This window comes from Salmo trutta, chromosome 14 (genome assembly GCF_901001165.1).
Source record: "Salmo trutta chromosome 14, fSalTru1.1, whole genome shotgun sequence".
In the NCBI taxonomy this organism is placed as follows: Eukaryota; Metazoa; Chordata; class Actinopteri; order Salmoniformes; family Salmonidae; genus Salmo; species Salmo trutta.
Window position 1 is genome coordinate 41,046,843 of NC_042970.1, and position 20,170 is coordinate 41,067,012.

General features: G+C 43.0%; 1 protein-coding gene and 1 long non-coding RNA gene across 3 annotated transcripts in view; one reads left to right on the plus strand and one right to left on the minus strand.

Moving 5' to 3' along the window:
* Nucleotides 1-20,170, plus strand: part of camk1a (calcium/calmodulin-dependent protein kinase Ia) — a 60,897-nt gene that overhangs the window by 36,746 nt on the left and 3,981 nt on the right. Inside the window, exons 1-10 of one of the 2 annotated variants that reach the window (XM_029775880.1) lie at nt 1,662-1,805; nt 9,145-9,276; nt 11,738-11,812; nt 12,330-12,468; nt 14,318-14,444; nt 15,024-15,099; nt 15,448-15,560; nt 16,383-16,461; nt 18,151-18,238; nt 18,804-18,984. In XM_029775880.1, coding sequence (XP_029631740.1) covers nt 1,765-1,805; nt 9,145-9,276; nt 11,738-11,812; nt 12,330-12,468; nt 14,318-14,444; nt 15,024-15,099; nt 15,448-15,560; nt 16,383-16,461; nt 18,151-18,238; nt 18,804-18,984 — 1,051 coding nt within the window. In that variant the 5' untranslated portion in view covers nt 1,662-1,764. Of the gene's footprint in view, nt 1-1,661; nt 1,806-9,144; nt 9,277-11,737; nt 11,813-12,329; nt 12,469-14,317; nt 14,445-15,023; nt 15,100-15,447; nt 15,561-16,382; nt 16,462-18,150; nt 18,239-18,803; nt 18,985-20,170 lie in introns of those variants that run through there. The other variant, XM_029775879.1, reaches the window with a different exon arrangement.
* Nucleotides 334-1,616, minus strand: LOC115208101 (uncharacterized). Its single transcript, XR_003881093.1, has 2 exons — nt 1,490-1,616; nt 334-810 (listed from the first exon to the last, which is right to left on the minus strand). It is a non-coding gene; the product is annotated as an uncharacterized LOC115208101 (long non-coding RNA).

Below are 20,170 nucleotides of genomic sequence, written 5' to 3' on the forward strand. Positions count from 1 at the left end.
TAAGAAAAAATAATTTACAATGACAACCTACCCCGGCCAAATTTTAACGACGCTTGGCCAGTTGTGCGCCACCCTATGGGACTCCCAATCACAACCAGTTGTGATACAGCCTGGAATTGAACCAGGGTCTGTAGTGACACCTCTAGCACTGAGATGCTGCGCCACTCGGGAGCCCAACTGTGGAAAAAGGGTCTGAATACTTTCCAAATGCGCTGTAAATGCATATCAAACATGAAATGATTACAGCATTATATTATTGCTACCTTTTCTCTCCTTGCAGGGGATTAGACAGATCACTAGATGCCCAGGCCTCAAAACCAGAAACACTTGTAATTTTGTATAAATGTTGACATTTGTTTTTACTGCATGAGTCATTAAAACACAATCCATTGTACAAAATAAATCATTCCTAAGTGAGTGACATCAAGGAGATTAACTTCCAACATTCACAAGCTTGTTCAGTGCACGAGAGCAAATTGTGTAAAGACAACCACAGGTTTTTTTTATATGCAGGACCGTACTTTACAGGTTCTTGTTCCAGCACTTCACCACCACATAGTTCAACAAAATGTAGTCTAAATTGAAGACTTGCAAACAGTGCAATCCCCTGGGACAGAAATCACATCTGTATTTTAGAATGAGCTTCATAAATTACAATGTCCTGAAATCTAGATAAACAATTTGGGTGAATCTATTTAACATTGTGATGTTGCACACTCCTGAATAATATTCTTGGATATGGTGATTACGGTGGTGGCTGGGAGGTTCACAACAAGTTATTTACATGTGCAGGGTGGGATGTCCTTCAACCTGGAACAAGCAGAGAGGAGGGGAAAGAAATTAACCTCACTGCTCAAATTTCAGTGCTGGTTCAAGTTGCTTAAGCCACAACTACCTTTATTACTCTGCAATCATTTGTTAACAGTTTTGCATATTTTTAGGCTTTGTCAAGTTTACAGAAAGAGTAGAATAATTTTGCCTCAAATTGTAACTAGTAACACCAACCCCAAAGGTGCAACATAATAAGGGAAGGGAAAGTGGCAAGAGAAAGTTAGGTAATCAAACACTGCAGCTAGGTAGCAAAACAGACTCATCAACAGGATGTACAAATAACTTGGCTCGCTATTGGGCAGGACTGTTTTCTCCTGCCAAGCCAATGCAATGGAGTGAAACGCGATCAGGTGCCCACTTTAGTACCTGAAAACGATTTGCTGGCTAGCAAGTTCACCAATTCAGAATTTAAAACTGTCCGGTTCTTCACAATTGAGACATTGCTGAATCTACGAATAGTTAGTTGAGGGTGTTCATCTCTAAAAACAGCCGATATAAGCAGGATCAGATCGCCTGCTGTCGTGGCCAACGTGTTAACTAGCTAGTTTAGCAACGGACTCAAACACCAGTTCCTCAACATTTTAATTCACAATTCATTTGAAAGTAATTTGTTGAACATTTAAACATAATTTTGTGAATAAATAAACGTTACACTTACATTTCCAAATGATTGATTATTCTTCTGGAAAGTGTTTTCCCAAGCAGGGACTTCTGTCGGTCATTAATTCACATTTATTTTCGGTGCGCCGCAAGGTGTTATGGGATTGGGACACGCCAATTTTGACACCCTGCCTCGAAAATCTTCCTCAAAAGGCAGCATCCTTATTATCGCCAGCTGATGTCTCGTTTAACCATAAATTCGCGCTAAATTCACCCACACAACTGATCGCAATTGCAACCATTATTGGGCACCTCATTACTGCTCCATAAAAGATGCTTGCAACCAAAGTCTTTCAAGATACGTTCGCCCTCTGGTTGGTATTGTCATTGCAACAACTAAGTCCTTTTTGAACAGAGTAAGGCTGATTGATTTATTTGACAAGCATTCCGTACAATATACCTGACACTTTGTATGACTGGAACCTAATGTTGGTGTAGCCTACTGACTTATTTTATTCGTTTCCTATTTATGTTATCCAAAAGTGTCTAGTATGGTCATTTCTTATCAAGATTGGGGGTAAAACAACCCTTGACTGTCCATATTTGAAATGTTTAACTACATCAAGTCAATCGGGGTATTGAGTTACTTGTGCCAATTTTGAGTTAATTTGTAACCTTAGGATACACTCGACCAGGGGTCTCCAACCCTTTTTCCGGAGAGCTACCCACCTGTAGGTTTTCGCTCCAACCCCAGTTGTAACTAACCAGGTTCAGTTTATCAACCAGCTAATTATTAGAATCAGGTTGGAGTGAAAACAACATGGTTGGTGAGCCCTGCACTAGACACTTGTATGTCGTAGCCCAGTGGAGACCAATATCAATCTTGTGTTATTAAGCTATATAAAACAATGGTTGTTGATGTGTATGGCTGCATTTTAGATCCATTTTTGTACATTTGAATGTTGCAGTAATAGGACCTAGGCCTAGCGTTTGCACACGCGACAGAGGACATCATTTTGATAGCAAGCCCTGATCCAATGACTCGACTGCACCCGCATGGAGAGAAAGATAACTGCTCATTTTCAGCCAGCTAACAAGGCTAATTTTAATTTCCTGATGCTAACATATGGAATTATTTTAAGATGGTCATATCATGGGTAATTTAGTTATTTGATTTTGAATTTTATCTCTATTCTGTTTCTTTTTATCCCCAAAAAACTCCCTAGTCCTTGCCGATGACAAGCGTACCCTTAACATGATGCAGCCACCACGCTTGAAAATATGAAGAGTGGTACTCTGTGATGTGTTGGATTTGCCCCCAAAAGTTAAACTTTGTATTCACGACGTAAAGGTCATTTCTTTGCCAAATATTTATCAATTTTACTTTAGTGCCTTATTGCAAACAAAATGCATGTTTTGGATTTTTTTAAATTCTGTACAGTCTTGCTTATTTTTACTCTGTCATTTACAGCGCCTTCGGAAAGTATTCAGACCCCTTGACCTTTTCCAAATTTTGTTAGGTTACAGCCTTATTCTAAAATGTATTAAATAGTTTTTTCCCTCATCTACACACAATAACCCATAATGACAAAGTAAACAGGTTTAGATATTTTGGGGTCTGAATACTTATGTAAATAAGGTATTTCTGTTTTTGAATTTTAATACATTTGCAAAGATTTCTAAAAACCTGTTTTCGCTTAGTCATTATGGGGTAGTGTGTGTAGATTGCTGAGGATTTAAAAAATATTTTTTAATCCATTTTAGAATAAGGCTAAACGTAACAAAATGTAGAAAAATTCAAGGGGTCTGAACACTTTCCGAAGGCACTGTAGGTTAGCATTGTAGAGTAACTACAATGTTGTTGATCCATCCTCAGTTTTCTCCTATCACAGCCATTTAACTCTGTAACTGTTTTTAAAGTTACCACTGGCCTCATGGTGAAATTCCTGAGCGGTTCCTTCCTCTCCGGCAACTGAGTTAGGAAGGACACCTGTATGTTTGTAATGACTGGGCGTATTGGTACACCATCCAAAGTGTAATTAATAACTTCACCATGCTCAAAGGGATATTCAATGTCTGCTTCTTTTTTATTTTACCCACCTACCAATAGGTGCTCTTCTTTGTGAGGCATTGGAAAACCTCCCTGGTCTTTGTGGTTGAATTTGTGTTTGAAATGTACTGCTCGACTGAGGGACCTTATAGATTTTTGAATGTGTAGGTACAGAGATGAGGTAGTCATAAAAAAATCATGTTAAACACTATTATTGCACACAGAGTGAGTCCATGCAACTTATTATGTGACTTGTTAAGCAAATGTTTACTCCTGAACTTATTTAGGCTTGCCATAACAAAGAGGGTGAATACTTATTGACTTAAAGCATTTCAGCTTTTAATTTATTAATTTGAACATTTTTTAAAACATAATTCCACTTTGACATTATTGAGTATTGTGTGTAGGCCAGTGACACAATTCAGGCTGTAACATAACAAAATGTGGAACAAGTCAAGGGGTATGAATACTTTCTGAAGGCTCTGTATTTAACCCCAAAAGAACGGTTGTTTTTTCTTTGTATTATCTTTTACTAGATCTATTGTGTTATATTCTCCTATATTTCCACAAACTTCAAAGTGTTTCCTTTCAAACGGTACCAAGAAAATGCAAATCCTTGCTTTAGGGCCTGAGTTACAGGCAGTTAGATTTGGGTATGTCATTTTAGTCGAAAATTGAAAAAAAGGGGCGGATCCTTAAGATGGCAGATCTGTATATGAATTAGCATTTGGCTCACAACACTTGTTTGATTTGATAAGTTAATGAAGCTATTATACAGTAGAGAAGACATCACCACATACAGTACATGTCTATTTGGATGTGGATTCTAAAAGCACACTGGTATCATTACACATATTGACACTGGCCACTACAATGTTTTGGTAATATGAGAGCCCACAGGGACTCAGGTTTACATCAATAGCTAATGGCAAACGTTGACTACAAGCCAGTGTATTACTGTGCTGTGCGTATATGAACAGTGTGTACTGCATGTGTATTCAATCCATATGTTTGTGCACCAAATATTGGGGCTCAGTTGGGTGATGGGTGCGATAGTTGTCTCATGGCTGAGATTTATTCCCATGCTTATGATGGAACGCTTACAAGCTCAGAGCTAAAAGGCTAGTGATGTTTCTACAGACTCTGTGCGTGTGCGTGCGCGCAGTTTGTCACGCTCCGTTCCTCCCCCCTCTCTCTCCCTCTGCATGTCAACCTAGGTTAAACACAGCCTCCTTTCCTCTCTGCTTCTCATTCTCACTCACCACTCATATTCTTGTGTGCACTCAGATCACTGCACTAGAGACACATTACACTAGCTGAACCATCGCTGGCCTGCCTATTTATCTATGGCATATTTAATCCATTTTCCAATTTGGGAAATTAATCTCTCAACCCACATATCTGAGATGGTGTTGGTGTCACCATTGCTAAGGATAATATCAATATTGTGGCATACTGCAAGTGTTATAAGCAATCATCTGTAGTAGCCGTGTTATTCTATAAATCATTTAAATACCAGAATGTATTGTTTTTCAGATAGCTGCTAAGCTTCCGTTTTAGGGCTGGGAATTGCCAGTGACTTCACGAATACGATATTATCATGATACTTAAGTGCCGATACGATATGTATTGCTATTCTCACGATGTATTGCGATTCGATATTGTGATTTTATTGCTATTTGATGTTCCAAGCATATTGCTCTCTGTACTGTATGTCTCTAAACTGTAAGTCTGCTGCAGAGAGATGAGAGCATGATAAAATGTTTGATCAATCATGGCAATAAAAGTGCTGAAAACATGGCTCATTATTTAAAAAGTAGATGGAGAACAGGCTATAGGATGAAAAAAACAGAGTTTTGGCCCAGGTATAGCTGATTAGCGTTAGCTAACGCTAGCAAAAATAAACATTTATCCATACTTGTGGCAAATTTGCTGAAAATTAAATAGTGTGCAAAACAATGTTGACAGAAGTTTGCAAATGTTTGCCACTAGTGGTGAATCTGCGGCAAACCTTTGGCAACAATAATATTTATTGCCACTAATGTCAAACAGTTGAAGAGTCGACTCCGGGATCTGGGCTTCTAGGCAGAGTTCCTCTGTTCAGTGTCTGTGTTCTTTTTCCCATTTTAATCTTTTATTTTTATTGGCCAGTCTGAGATATGGCTTTTTCTTTGCAACTCTGCCTAGAAGGCCAGCATCCCAGAGTCGCCTCTTCACTGTTGACGTTGAGACTGGTGTTTTACGGGTACTATTTAATGAAGCTGCCAGTTGAGGACTTGTGAGGCATCTGTTTCTCAAACTAGACACTCTAATGTACTTATCCTCTTGCTCAGTTATGCACTGGGGCCTCCCAGTCCTCTTTCTATTCTGGTTAGAGCCCGTTTGCGCTGTTCTGTGAAGGGAGTAGTACACAGCATTGTACGAGATCTTCAGTTTCTTGGCAATTTCTCACAAGGAACAGCTTTAATTTCTCAGAACAGGAATAGACTGACGAGTTTCAGAAGAAAGTCTTTGTTTCTGGCCATTTTGAGCCTGTAATCGAACACACAAATGCTGATGCTCCAGATACTCAACTTGTCTAAAGAAGGCCAGTTTTATTGCTTCCTTAATCAGTACAACCGTTTTCAGCTGTGCTAACATAATTGCAAAAGGGTTTTCTAATGATCAATTAGCCTTTTAAAATTCTAAACTTGGATTAGCTAACACAACGTGCCATTGGAACACAGGAGTGATGGTTGCTGATAATGGGCCTCTGTACGCCTATGTAGATATTCCATAAAAAATCTGCCGTTTCTGGCTACAATAGTGATTTACAACATTAACAATGTCTACACTGTATTTCTGATCAATTTCATGTTATTTTAAACTGCAAAAAATGTGCTTTTCTTTCAAACAAGGACATTTCTAAGTGACCCCAAACCTTTGAACGACAGTGTGTGTGTGTGTGTGTGTGTGTGTGTGTGTGTGCGCAATTCACCAGCTAAGTAAGGATGCACATCTGCTTCTTATCCTGTCCTCGGTTGAAACGGACCTCCTCTGTGTGTGTGATAGTTACACTATGTTTATCTCCATGGATTGAGGGAGGGAGTGAGCCATACACTCCTCATTGATTGTCCCATTCATGGGTCTCAGGCCGTCAGCTCAAGGGTCTTTAGGGGTTGCCAGGCACAGGCCATTAGGATTTTACTGACAGACTAAGACAGGGCTTTGTGTCCTTGTGTCCTAGTAATAAAATATCAGTTAACATTTACTGTAAAACAGGCCAGGGCAGACTTTATAGGTACAGCGTGAATATAGAGTTTTTTCTGGGTCGAATAGCACAAATAAAGAAATGGCTTGTCTCCTTTTCCAGGTCGATGAGAAGTGCAACTTTATTTGATTTTGTTGCTTGCAGGCTAAATTTGAAGACAATTATGTGGAAGGGGAAGTGCAGTGAATGCGTGAGATTTGATCCCCTCTTTTTAGAATCAGCCTAACCATGCAACCCTTTCTGCACCACTGGCTCATTGAGCACAAGACTGAGGGCCATGGGTGGCAGGAAGTCTGATCATGGGGAGTCAAGGACTTACAGCGACTTTCAAAATGAATGCAAGGGGAGCAAACAAGATATGGGAATTCAACAGAATGCGTAGGATTAGAATATATTACATTTAAGTTATGCAATATAGTTTTAGTTTAAGTTATGTAAGTGTGTGTGCCTGTGCGTGCCCGTTTGTGTGGTTGGTGTAATTCTCGGCTCAGTGATAGACAGTGAGTGAAAGCGGTGCGCCAATGTACCCTACAGCAGTGCAGGGTTGTTCGTGACAGAGGCTGAGAACCGTAAAGTGTACATGCTTTCAATTAACATTGACATTTTAGTAATATAGCGGACCCTAATCCAGAGCGATTTACAATTAAGAGATGAAGAGATGTGCTGTCGGCCAAATTTGGTTGTCAGGCTCACCAAATGGGATAGAGGGGCCTTTATGTTGATTCTCTCAGAACCTCTTCACCGTAACTGACCCTCCACTCACCCTCATGCCCTGTAGCAGGGAGTGATGGAACTGACCACAGCAAGTGGTAGAATTACCATAACGCCCCAGTTCTCTGTGAACGTGCGTGCCCATCAGTGCATGTCTTTGCTCGATACCAACCAGACTGTTATGTGGGTTTACTAGGTTGTTCTTTTTTTGTTGCATTCCTTCTATAAGGAAATATTCCTTCTCTGAAACGGAATAAATAATAGCATCAAGTTGTGTGTGTGAGTGTTGTTTAACAAGGGGAATGAGTCAAGAGAGAGAGAGAGAGAGAGAGAGAGAGAGAGAGAGAGAGATCACAGCTGCAAGTGGGATGTGCTCTCAAAGATGTCCTCCAGTAAAACAATGTTGGTGTGCATGATTCTGAAAAGAGAGATTTTTTGTTGTTGCGAGGTTGTATAATATCTGGTAACGTGAGTGTACACGTCTTCATCGTCTTCTGTCTCTAACCGCATCTGTTTCTGATTGCACAGCGTGCGCGCGCACGTGCATATGGCTGTGTGTGTGAGTGGCCTATTGAATAATTCACAATGGTGACATTGCCGTAGTGCCTCTAAAACTGTTTGCCATGTGAACTTTGAGACTGACAGGAAGTTGGTAGTGACAGGTAGGTGGTAGTGGGGGCAACCAAAAACACAGCGCTATCCCAAATAGCAGCGAGAGAGACTGGCTTGTAGGGGGAAAAAATATATATATATAGATGGAGTGCTGTTTCAATGGTTATTTTTGTGGGAGTCAGACAGGGTTGGGGTGGGGATGGGTGATGTGGATAGCTAGTGATGATGAGTGAGCAAACACTCGTGTTTTTGTTTATCCAGCCTCTCCTCTGCCCTGAACCCCACAGGACCTGGCTGCCATGACACACACAGCTGTGGAGAGCCTGGAGTGCATGTGATGTTCCTGGTTATAGTAGCTAGTCCTCCATGGGGAAACCCTCCCTGGGTGGAGAGAACCTGTGCCGCTACTGGGAGGGATGGGATGAGAGAAACAGGATGTGCCTTGTTAGAGGGTGGTCGTGGGGACACCGTCCACGGTTAGAGAGGTGCTACTGGCATGGGTTAGGGACAGACGATGTGCCTGGTTATAGCAGCCATGGGGAGGCCCTCCCTGGGTGGAGAGAGCCTATGTTCGTGGGAGAGATGGTGGACAGAATGTGCATGGTAATAGTGGCTGGCTATGGGGAATGTGCTAGTGTTGGACAGGTTGTGCCTGGTTAGGCCATGGGGATCTATGGGGGATACCCTCACCCGCCCTCGGTGTGTGCTCTCTGAGGAGGAAGGGAGGCTCTTTCTGTAGCCACACTCGCCCCACCATGAGTCCTGCAGCTCTCGTGCGAACACTGTCTGTGCAAAGTGATCCACACGCCTTATTTCCCAAGAACTCTACCTATTGATTTGGGCCAGACCCTTTCTTCTTATTAAAATGTCACTATCGTTTTAGTAACCCACCTTTGAGACAAGCAGGCCTTATTGACTTGGGTTCTACGGACCAAGACTAAACTACCTCACTTTTTCATTGGTGACATACGTTCAGCAACACATCTTTAACACATTTTAATGTACAGTATTTGGATTGGTCTTTGCAGTTAGTAAGTGTAACTGTAAGTGTGTGTCATATTTTGGAATATGTGTGTTTCCTGTGCTCCAGGGGGGCGTTCTCGGAGGTGGTGCTAGCGGAGGAGAAGGGGACCCAGAGACTGGTGGCCATCAAGTGTATCCCCAAGAAGGCCCTGCAGGGAAAGGAGAACAACATCGAGAATGAGATCGCTGTGCTGCATAGGTCAGTAACATAGAGAATTAACACAACAAAACACACCCCACTACACCACACCACACCACTACATAACTCGATATCCTTAATGCTAGAATCCGCAGTTGAAACAATAACAAAGCGGCCACGGCGCCTCTGTTTTGGTAAAATGCTAAACGATGGGCCTGAAGAAATGTAATCATTCTCAAATACGTAAACAGAGCTATGGGTACAAGGACTGACCACCCACGATATCAACATGATCGTTTTTACAATGTTTTGAGGCTATACAATGTTTGTTTACATTTACATTGTTTACAAACATGAGTAATACCAACTTGTATTTTGGATTCTGATGGAAGTGACAGTTGAACTAAGCTCACGAGGCATTTCTAAGTTATAGCCTATTCTTCAAGAATCAATGGGTAGGCTACATATCAATAATTAATACGTCCAAAAATGGATGTGGCAGCTGCGGATTCCAGCTTTAATAATGAATACCAGGTCGTTTCCCCATCATCAGTCATGAAAATATTTTAATACTCATTTACGTTGAGGTTCAGGAAAGAGGCTGAAGGCTGCAGGTGGCCTAGCGGTCGGGCCAGTTACCGAGAGGATGCTGGTTCAAATCCCCGAGCAGACTAGGTCTAAAATCTGCTGCTGTGCCCTTGAGCAATGCACCCAACCCTAATTGCTCCTGTAAGCCGCTCTGGATAAGAGCATCTGGTAAAGTACTAAAATGTCAAATTGAAATTATAAACTGGGTGGTTTCAGCCCTGAATGCTGATTGGCTGACAGCCGTGGCATACCACGGGTATGACAAAACATTTATTTTTACTGCTCTAATTACGTTGGTAATCAGATAATAATAGCAATAAAGAAAATAGCAACTCCGCGTTGCATCGTGCATAAGAACAGCCCTTAGCTGTGCTATATTGGCCATATACCACACCCTCTTGGGTCTTATTGCTTACATAACACACAGGATCTGTCAATGTAAAGAATTGACAGCGTGGTATCTATCTATTGGCTCATGGTAATGTGCGGCAGAGCCAACTTGATGTTAAGCAGTGGAAGCCAGTGGAGAAGGGGAACTGGCTGGATGCATGATACAGTATGTTATATATATGTGTCCTGTCAGTAGAAACACCAGGATTGTGCACCGGAAATGTCAGGAGTAAAGAAGATAAACCTATTTTTAGTGTCCTTGTTGCTAGGGCAACAGCACATACAGAGGCGGGGGGGAGATGATGTGCGCGCGCACGTGTGTGTGTACGTGTGTGTGTGTGGAGTTCCCTGCAGCAGTGTGATGAAGGAGAGAGAGAAATATAATTGAGTGGAGGGAGAGAGACATACTCATAGACGTACACATTTGACATCCTCTCTCCTCCATCCTCTCTCGCTTGTCTTTACAGCAACAACACACAGTGTGACATATCGCCTACGTGAAGGCTTACAGGATAACAACAATGTCCTGCCTCAACCTTGGACGTCTCGTTGTTAGCTTGTGTATTACCAGTGCTGTTCCTGCCCGTGTATTTCCCTCAGTCCCTATAGAACTCCCCCTAACTGGCTCGCTTCTCTCTCGTCAGTGGTGCTGCATGAAGACATGGACACTGCTGTGTCCGGCCAACGTCAGGAGCTGTCTCCAATATATATCCATATATTCTGGATAGAGATGATGAAACACTCCTCTGTCAGAGACTACTGTACGTTTTGGTGTGAGAAGAAAATAACCGGCCCCACGATATTACAAGTTCTGTATTTATGGGACAAGGCTTTGTGTATGGTACTCCTACACACTCTTAAACACAGCAATGGTGCCACCTGGTGATCACATGACAGTATTGAGAGTGAGACACCGTGCAGCGTAGTACTGTACACTGAGCATACCAAACGTAAGGAACACCCTCCTAATAATTGAGTTGAACGTTTTCCCTCAAGAACAGCCTCAATTCATAGGGCGTGGACTCTACAAGGTGTCAAATGTTCCACAGAGATGCTGGCCCATGTTGACTCCAATGCTTCCCACGGTTGTCAAGTTGGCTAGATGGGCTTTGGGCGGTGGACCATTCTTGACACACACAGGAAACTGTTGAGTGTGAAAAACCCAGCAGCGTTTGCAGTTATTGACACAAATAGGCACCTGGCACCTACTACAATACCCCGTTCAAAGGCATTGCTATATTTTGCCTTGCTTATTCACCCTCTGAATGGCACACATACACACTCCATGTCCCAATTGTCTCAATTCTTAAAACTCCTTCTTTAACCTGTCTCCTCCCCTTCATCTATGCTGATTTGAAGTGGATTTAACAAGTGACATCAATAAGGGATCATAGCTTTCACCTGGATTCAGTCTGTCAGTCTATGTCAGTCTATGTCATGGAAAGAGCAGGTGTTCTTCATGTTTTGTGCACTCAGTGTATATTGTCATAATAATATCCCTGTCTTTCTGTCTTCTTTGTGTCTTTCTTTCTTTCTTTTTTAGAATCAAGCACACCAACATTGTTTCACTGGAGGATATATTTGAGAGCACATCCCATTTGTACCTGGTCATGCAGCTGTGAGTCGGCTTTTTCTTCTCTCTCTCCCTCTCCCTCTCTCTCTCTCCCCCCTCTCTTTCTCTGTCTTTCTTTATCTCTGTCACCCCTCTCTCCCCTTCTTCTTCAGTGTTCTGGTAGAAATACTGTAAGTCATGAATCGGGGACAGATTACTGGACTGGTGTGGGGTAAGAGTTGAAGACATGATTTTCCTTTCTTCAAATATTGTGTTTGGGAGAAGCAAAACAGTGAGCGGACATTCCCTTTTTCTCTATGTATAGGACCTTCTTTTTGTCCAGCACCTGTAAGTAAGTATTATACGTAAGTAGCATTGGCTCGTGCGTGCCGGGAACGGCTTATAGGAGTAAGAGCCTATCCCCTTTCTGTAGCATGAGGCAGCTTGATGTACAAGTACACCCCCTGGACAGGACACTAGTCAATCACAGGGCCTTACTCCCAATCTATCTCCTTATTGTTGTGTGCCAAGCAGGGAAGCATCGGGTCCCATTTTTAGTATCATGGATGTGTGTCTCTGTCAGGGTGTCTGGAGGGGAGCTGTTTGACCGCATCGTAGAGAAGGGTTTCTACACGGAGAGAGATGCCAGCCAACTCATCCACCAGATCCTGGACGCTGTCAAATACCTCCATGACATGGGCATCGTACATAGGGACCTGAAGGTATGGCAACTCTACACTCACACACACTCACACATGCACGCACGTGCCTTACACACACTCACACATGCACGCAAACCAGAGTTGGAGTCAAATCCATTTAAATTCCAGTGAATTCAGAAATTCTAAATGTTACTCATTGAAAAGCATTGAATAGATTTGGAATTTCGGTGTACTTCCTGAATTGTATGGAACTGAAAGATAATTGACCCTGACGCACACACACATACATACATACATACATGCACACACCTCCACGACGTGGTCATACCATACATGGTCATCCTATACAGGGTCATCCTACACATGGTTGTCTTACACATGGTCATCCTACACATGGTCATCCTACACATGGCCATCCTATACAGGGTCATCCTACACATGGTTGTCTTACACATGGTCATCCTACACATGGTCATCCTACACATGGTTGTCTTATACATGGTCATCCTACACAGGGTCATCCTACACATGGTCATCCTACACATGGTCATCCTACACATGGTCATCCTACACATGGTCATCCTACACAGGGTCATCCTACACATGGTTGTCTTACACAGGTTCATCCTACACATGGTTGTCTTACACATGGTCATCCTACACATGGTCATCCTACACATGGTCATCCTACACATGGTCATCCTACACAGGGTCATCCTACACAGGATCATCCTACACATGGTCATCCTACACATGGTTGTCTTACACAGGGTCATCCTACACATGGTCATCCTACACAGGGTCATCCTACACAGGGTCATCCAACACATGGTCATCCTACACAGGGTCATCCTACACACGGTCATCCTACACAGAGTCATCCTACACAGGGTCATCCTACACAGGGTCATCCTACACAGGGTCATCCTACACAGGGTCATCCTACACAGGGTCATCCTACACATGGTCATCCTACACAGGGTCATCCTACACAGGGTCATCCTACACAGGGTCATCCTACACAGGGCCGATCTGCTTGTTTCCCTCCTTGGAGAGTCAGTTGATGAGGTCTTGTACTGTTGTGAAATGGTCATGATTCCTGTAGAAATAGATACATTAGTATTAGATGCTGTCCATTCGATTAGTACTCAAAAATAACAACCACTCCAATTACTCTTTGTCTTGCATTGCCACATATCCATGTCTCGTGTTCACCAATGTGAGAAAGCTGGAAATCTAGGTTAATTTACTCCTCTCCTGCCAAATTATAATTTTCATATTTAAATATTTTACATGGATACAGCTGTTGGTGCAATGTTGCCAAGCAATCACCATTTGACCATTTGAACATGGAATGCAACAGATCCTCCCTCAGGTTTAGGCATGCTGCCACATCCCAGACTGGAAGAAGAGGTGCCAATGTACTCCCTCAACAACTTTTCTTGCCAATTATTTCTTACCGGAATCATTAAGGTTTCTGTAAGAAAAGCTTCAAAGCTCCAGTTGTAATCTTTTCACTTTTTATCATAACGTCATACCCTAATTTTCTCTCTCACGCTATCTCTCTTTCCCTTCTCTCTTTCTCTCTCTCTCCCTTCTCTCTTTCTCTCTCTGTTCCTCCCTCTCTCTCGCTCTCTTTCTATCTGCCTCTCTCCTCTCTCTTTCTTTCTCATCCGTGTCTCTCTTTCTCTCTCCCTCCCTGTCTCTCGCTTTCTCGCTCTCTCTGTCTCTCCCCTCCACACTCTCTCTCTCTCTCTCTCTCTCTCTCTCTCTCTCTCTCTCTCTCTCTCTCTCTCTCTCTCTCTCTCTCTCTCTCTCTCTCTCTCTCTCTCTCTCTCTCTCTCTCTCTCTCTCTCTCTCTCTCTCTCTCTCTCTCTCTGTCTTTCTTTTGTCTCTTTTCTCTCTCTAGCCAGAGAATCTGTTGTATTACAGTATGGACGAGGACTCTAAGATCATGATCAGTGACTTCGGCCTGTCTAAGATCGAGGATACAGGCAGTGTCATGTCTACAGCCTGTGGGACCCCAGGATACGTGGGTAAGAGATCTGTGCGTGCATGAGTGCGTGTGTGTGCATGTGTTTGTGGGTGTGTGCATGTGTTTGTGGGTGTGTCCATGTGTTTGTGGGTGTGTGCATGTGTTTGTGGGTGTGTCCATGTGTTTGTGGGTGTGTGCATGCGTGATCTCTCTCACTACCCGCTCTCTTTCTCTCCCTGATCCATTCACAACCTCCTCTGAAGCATGCCATTTATGTTGGAGTGCTATTGTATCAACTGTTAGTCCTTCAAAAGCTCTCTCTGTCTTTCTGTGTGTGTGTGTGTGTGTGTGTGTGTGTGTGTGTGTGTGTGTGTGTGTGTGTGTGTGTGTGTGTGTGTGTGTGTGTGATGTAACCCACTAGAGCTCTGGTTGAGGGGGTAAAACACGAACTTCAATGGACTCAATCAGTCCCTGTGTCTTTCACAGTCACACTCTCCCTCTCTGCTTTCACCCTCTCAGCCCCTCTGTTTTTCACGACTCTCTCTCCATTTCTGTTGCTCTGTCTCTCCATCTCTGTCTTTCTGACTCTCCCTCTCTTCCTCTCTCCTCCTCTGACTTTGCGGTTTCATGTTGTTGGCAGCTCCTGAGGTGTTGGCTCAGAAACCGTACAGCAAAGCAGTAGACTGCTGGTCCATCGGAGTCATCTCTTATATTCTGTAAGTTATCTGCTTAGTCTTCTAACACAAATACAGTGTCTCATACTCTGTATACTGACTGGTGCTTGTGCATTCAAACATCTGTTATAGAGCACTCTCTAGAGCAGCTCGTTCCAAAAGTTATACAATTCTTAAATGGTTCTGTCCGTGTCCTTCAATGATCTTCACACCCCCATGTTATTTGGTATGGATGTGTTGGTATGGTCGATCTGTGCCTGGGACTCTTGGCACTTAATAGCGCTACAGTGATATTACATCCTTACAACCAAATTTAAATTGGATATTTTATTAGCTGCGTTCGATGTATGGAGCAATAAGTGTTCCCTCGTGTCATATGAACTCTTTCAGGTTGTGTGGATACCCTCCGTTTTACGACGAGAACGACGCTAAGCTGTTTGAGCAGATACTGAAGGCAGAGTATGAGTTTGACTCTCCTTACTGGGATGACATCTCCGATTCAGGTATCTTAAACACACTTTTAACTTTTTTTTTGGTAATAGAAAAAAAGTCAGAGGATCACATACAAAAAACACAATAAAAGCATGAATCCTTTTTCAATGATCTGCACGCGTTTCAAAGACATAGATTACATTGGACTGTGAATGAATACCATGTCTACTTTGTGTGGATTTGTAAGCCATTGATTATACTGTACCATACACTATATATACACAAGTATGTGGACACCCCTTCAAATGAATGGTATCGGCTATTTCAGCCACACCCGTTGCTGACAGGTGTATAAAGCACACAGCCATGCAATCTCCGTAAACAAACATTAGCAGTAGAATGGCCCGTACTGAAGAGCTCAGTGACTTTCAACGTGATGCCGTCATAGGATGCCACCTTTCCAACAAGTCAGCTTGTCAAATTTCTGCCCTGCTAGAGCTGCCCCGGTCAACTGTACTATAAGTGTTGTTATTGTGAAGTGGAAACATCTAGGAGCAACAACGCGAAGTGGTTGGCCACACGAGATCACAGAATGGGACTGCCGAGTGCTGAAGTGTTTAGCACGTAAAAATCATCTGTCCTTGGTTACAACTCACTACCGAGTTCCAAACTGCCTCTAGAAGCAACATCAGCATAATAATTGTGAAGGATGTTATAGCAGCAAAGATGGGGCCAACTCCATATTAATGCCAATGACTTTGGAATGAGATGTTTGACGAGCAGGTGTCCACATACTTTTGGTCATGTAGTGTATCTGGAGATAGTGTGAATTGGTAAGGAATCAACAATGTGAATGTTCAGTAATGATTTGAAACTGTTTTGATTAATTCCAGCTAAAGACTTTATCTGTCACCTGATGGAGAAAGACTTCATGAAGAGATATACCACTGATCAAGCACTTCAACACCCCTGGTACTACAAGCTTTCCCCAACCACAACCCTAGCTCCAACCTCAACCCTAACCCTAGCTTCATTTCCACATCCTAGTTCAACCATAACCCTGACCGCAACCTTAACCCTAGCTTCATATCCACATACTGATTCAACCATAACCCTTACCCCAACCTTAACCCTCGCATCATGTCTACACCCTCGTTCGACCCTGAACCTGACCAACACCAACATAATGTAATAGTGTCTTAATAGGGGGTTGGGCCACCACGAGCTGCCAGACCAGCTTCAATGCGCCTTGACATGGGTTCTACAAGTGTCTGGAACTCTATGAGGATGCGACACTATTCTTCCATGAGAAATTTCATCATTTGGTGCTTTGTTGATGTTGATGGGATGTTAATTCCTTAATTAACTCAGTAACCGCATCTGTGTGGAAGCACCTGCTTTCAATATGCTTTGTATCCCTCATTTATTTAGATGTTTCCTTTATTTTGGCAGTTACCTTTACATAAAATGCGATGTACAAAAATAAGAAAATAAAACACAAGTAAAATATATGATCAGCCTAACTCTATGAACAGTACATCATCAATAAGTGATAAGTCATAAACAACAAAATGGCATACCACTAAATCAATAAATATGCATATCAATGTCTTTAGTGATATAGCAATACATTTGCATAGTTTGAGAGCTCTTGGCAAGAAAGAACTCTGGTTGTTGCAAAAGAGTAATGCCTCCTCAGATCATACTGTTTCTGTGTACAGTAGGGGTTAGAAACTTGTGCAGTGGACTCAGTGGTGGAAAAAGTACCCAATTCTCATACTTGAGTAAAAGTAAAGATACCTTAATAGAAAATGACTCAAGTAAAAGTGAAAGTCACCCAACAAAATATTACTTGAGTAAAAGTATTTGGTTTTAAATATACTTACTTTAAATAAGTATCAAAAGTAAATGTAAGTGCAAAAATATACTTAAGTATCAAAAGTAAAAATATAAATCATTTCAAATTGCTTATATAGAGCAAACCAGACGGAACAATTTTTTTTTATTTTTATTTACGGACAGCTAGGGACACACTCCAACACTCAGACATCATCCCGTCTGCTTCATCCCGTCTGCATGGGAGTGAGTTGTAGGGCTTCATCCCGTCTGCATGGGAGTGAGTTGTAGGGCTTCATCCCGTCTGCATGGGAGTGAGTTGTAGGGCTTCATCCTGTCTGCATGGGAGTGAGTTGTAGGGCTTCATCCTGTCTGCATGGGAGTGAGTTGTAAGGCTTCATCCCATCTGCATAGGAGTGAGTTGTAGGGCTTCATCCCATCTGCATGGGAGTGAGTTGTAGGGCTTCATCCCGTCTGCATGGGAGTGAGTTGTAAGGGCTTCATCCCGTCTGCATGGGAGTGAGTTGTAGGGCTTCATCCCGTCTGCATGGGAGTGAGTTGTAAGGGCTTCATCCCGTCTGCATGGGAGTGAGTTGTAGGGCTTCACCCCGTCTGCATGGGAGTGAGTTGTAGGGAGTTCCAATAATGCGGCAGCGTCGTCTCTGAATGCGTTCTAAGACCTTAGAGAGACACTTCAAGCCCTTCAATGTATTCTGGCGAAAGGTTCAGGCTGGTTTAACCAGGCTACGATGCCTACGTCCCACAACCCAACCGTCAGACAGCTTGCCCCACCCTGCTCTCATCTCTCTCTTTTCTGGTTTGCAGGATCTGTGGAGACACAGCTCTTGATAAAAACATCCATGAGTCTGTCAGTGCTCAGATCAAGAAGAACTTTGCTAAAAGTAAATGGAAGGTCAGTGGCTCAAAATCACAGCTTTGATAACTCTCATGTTCTTACTCTTTTTATAAGTTTATCTCTCTCTGTCCTCTCTCTAATATATATGGTTCTTCAGTTTTTTATGGTGGTTGGATAAATCGCTGTGAATTTTTCACCTTCAGCTCTCTCTCTCTCTCTCTCTCTCTCTCTCAATTCAATTTCAATTCCATCTAAGGGCTTTATTGGCATGGGAAACATATGTTAATATTGCCAAAGCAAGTGAAGTAGATAATTAACAAAAGTGAAATAAACAATAAAAATGAACAGTAAACATTACACTCACAGAAGTTCCAAAAGAATAAAGACATTTCAAATGTCTCCCTCTTTCTCTCTCTTTCTCTCTCTCTCTCTCTCTCTCTCTCTCTCTCTCTCTCTCTCTCTCTCTCTCTCTCTCAACCCCCTCCCCCCTCTCTCCCAACCCCTCCCTCTTCTCTTCCACCCCCTCTTTCTACTCTCTATCTCCCTTCTCTCTCTCCTTTCTTTTGCTCTATCCCTTTCTCTCTTTCCCCTCTCCCATCTCCCCCCCTCTCCCCCCATATAGCAAGCGTTCAACGCCACAGCGGTGGTGAGACACATGCGGAGACTGCAGCTGGGTACCAGCCTAGAGGGCCCCAGCCAGATCACCCCCACCAGCCCCTGTCACGCCCAAGCACTCCTGCTGCAGGAGGAGGACGAGGAGGAGGAGGAGGAGGAAGAGGGACCGGGGGTAGAGGAGGAGAGCTGTAAGTGAGACAAAAACTAAGCCTGTCCCCCACTCAGCCAGACACCTCTCTCTCTCTCTCTCTCTCTCTCACTCAGACTCTCACTCTTTCTATCTATTCTATCTATTTGAATATATTCTTCCGTGCCCAGAAACCTGCTCCTTTAACTCTCTGTTCCAAACGCACTAGACGACCATTTGTTATAGCCTTTAGCTGTACCCTTATCCTACTCATCCTCTGCTCCTCTGGTGATGTAGAGGTTAATCCAGGCCCTGCAGCCCCCAGCCCCACTCCCATTCCCCAGGTGCTCTCATTTGTTGACTTCTGTAATCATAAAAGTCCTGGTTTCATGCATGTTAACATTAGAAGCCTCCTCCCTAAGTTTGTTTTATTCACTGCTTTAGCACACTTTGCCAACTCGGATGTCCTAGCCGTGTCTGAATCCTGGCTTAGGAAGGCCACCAAAAATCCTGAAATTTCCAGCCCTAATTATAACGTTTTCCGACAAGATATAACTGCTGAAGGGGGCAGAGTTGCAATCTACTGCAGAGATAGCCTGCAGAGTTCTGTCTTACTATCCGAGTCTATGCCCAAACAATTCGAGCTTCTACTTTTATAAATCCACCGTTCCAGAAACAAGTTTCTCACCGTTGCCGCTTGTTATAGACCCCCCTCAGCCCACAGCTGTGCCCTGGACACCATATGTGAATTGATTGCCCCCCATCTATCTTCAGAGCTCGTACTGTTAGGTGACCTAAACTGGGACATGCTTAACACCCCAGCCGTCCTGCAATCTAAGCTAGATGCCCTCAATCTCACACAAATTATCAATGAACCTACCAGGTACAACCCCAAATCCGTAAACACAGCACCCTCATAGATATCATCCTGACCAACCTGCCCTCTAAATACACCTCTGTTGTCTTCAACCAGGATCTCAGCGATCACTGCCTCATTGCCTGCTTCCGTAATAGGTCTGCGGTCAAACGACCACCCATCATCACTGTCAAACGCTCCCTAAAACACTTCAGCGAGCAGGTCTTTCTAATCGACCTGGCCGGGGTATCCTGGAAGGATATTGACCTCATTCTGTCAGTAGAAGATACCTGGTTATTCTTTAAAAGTGCTTTCCTAACCATCTTAAATAAGCATGCCCCATTCCAAAAAAATTGAACCAGGAACAGATATAGCCCTTTGTTCACTCCAG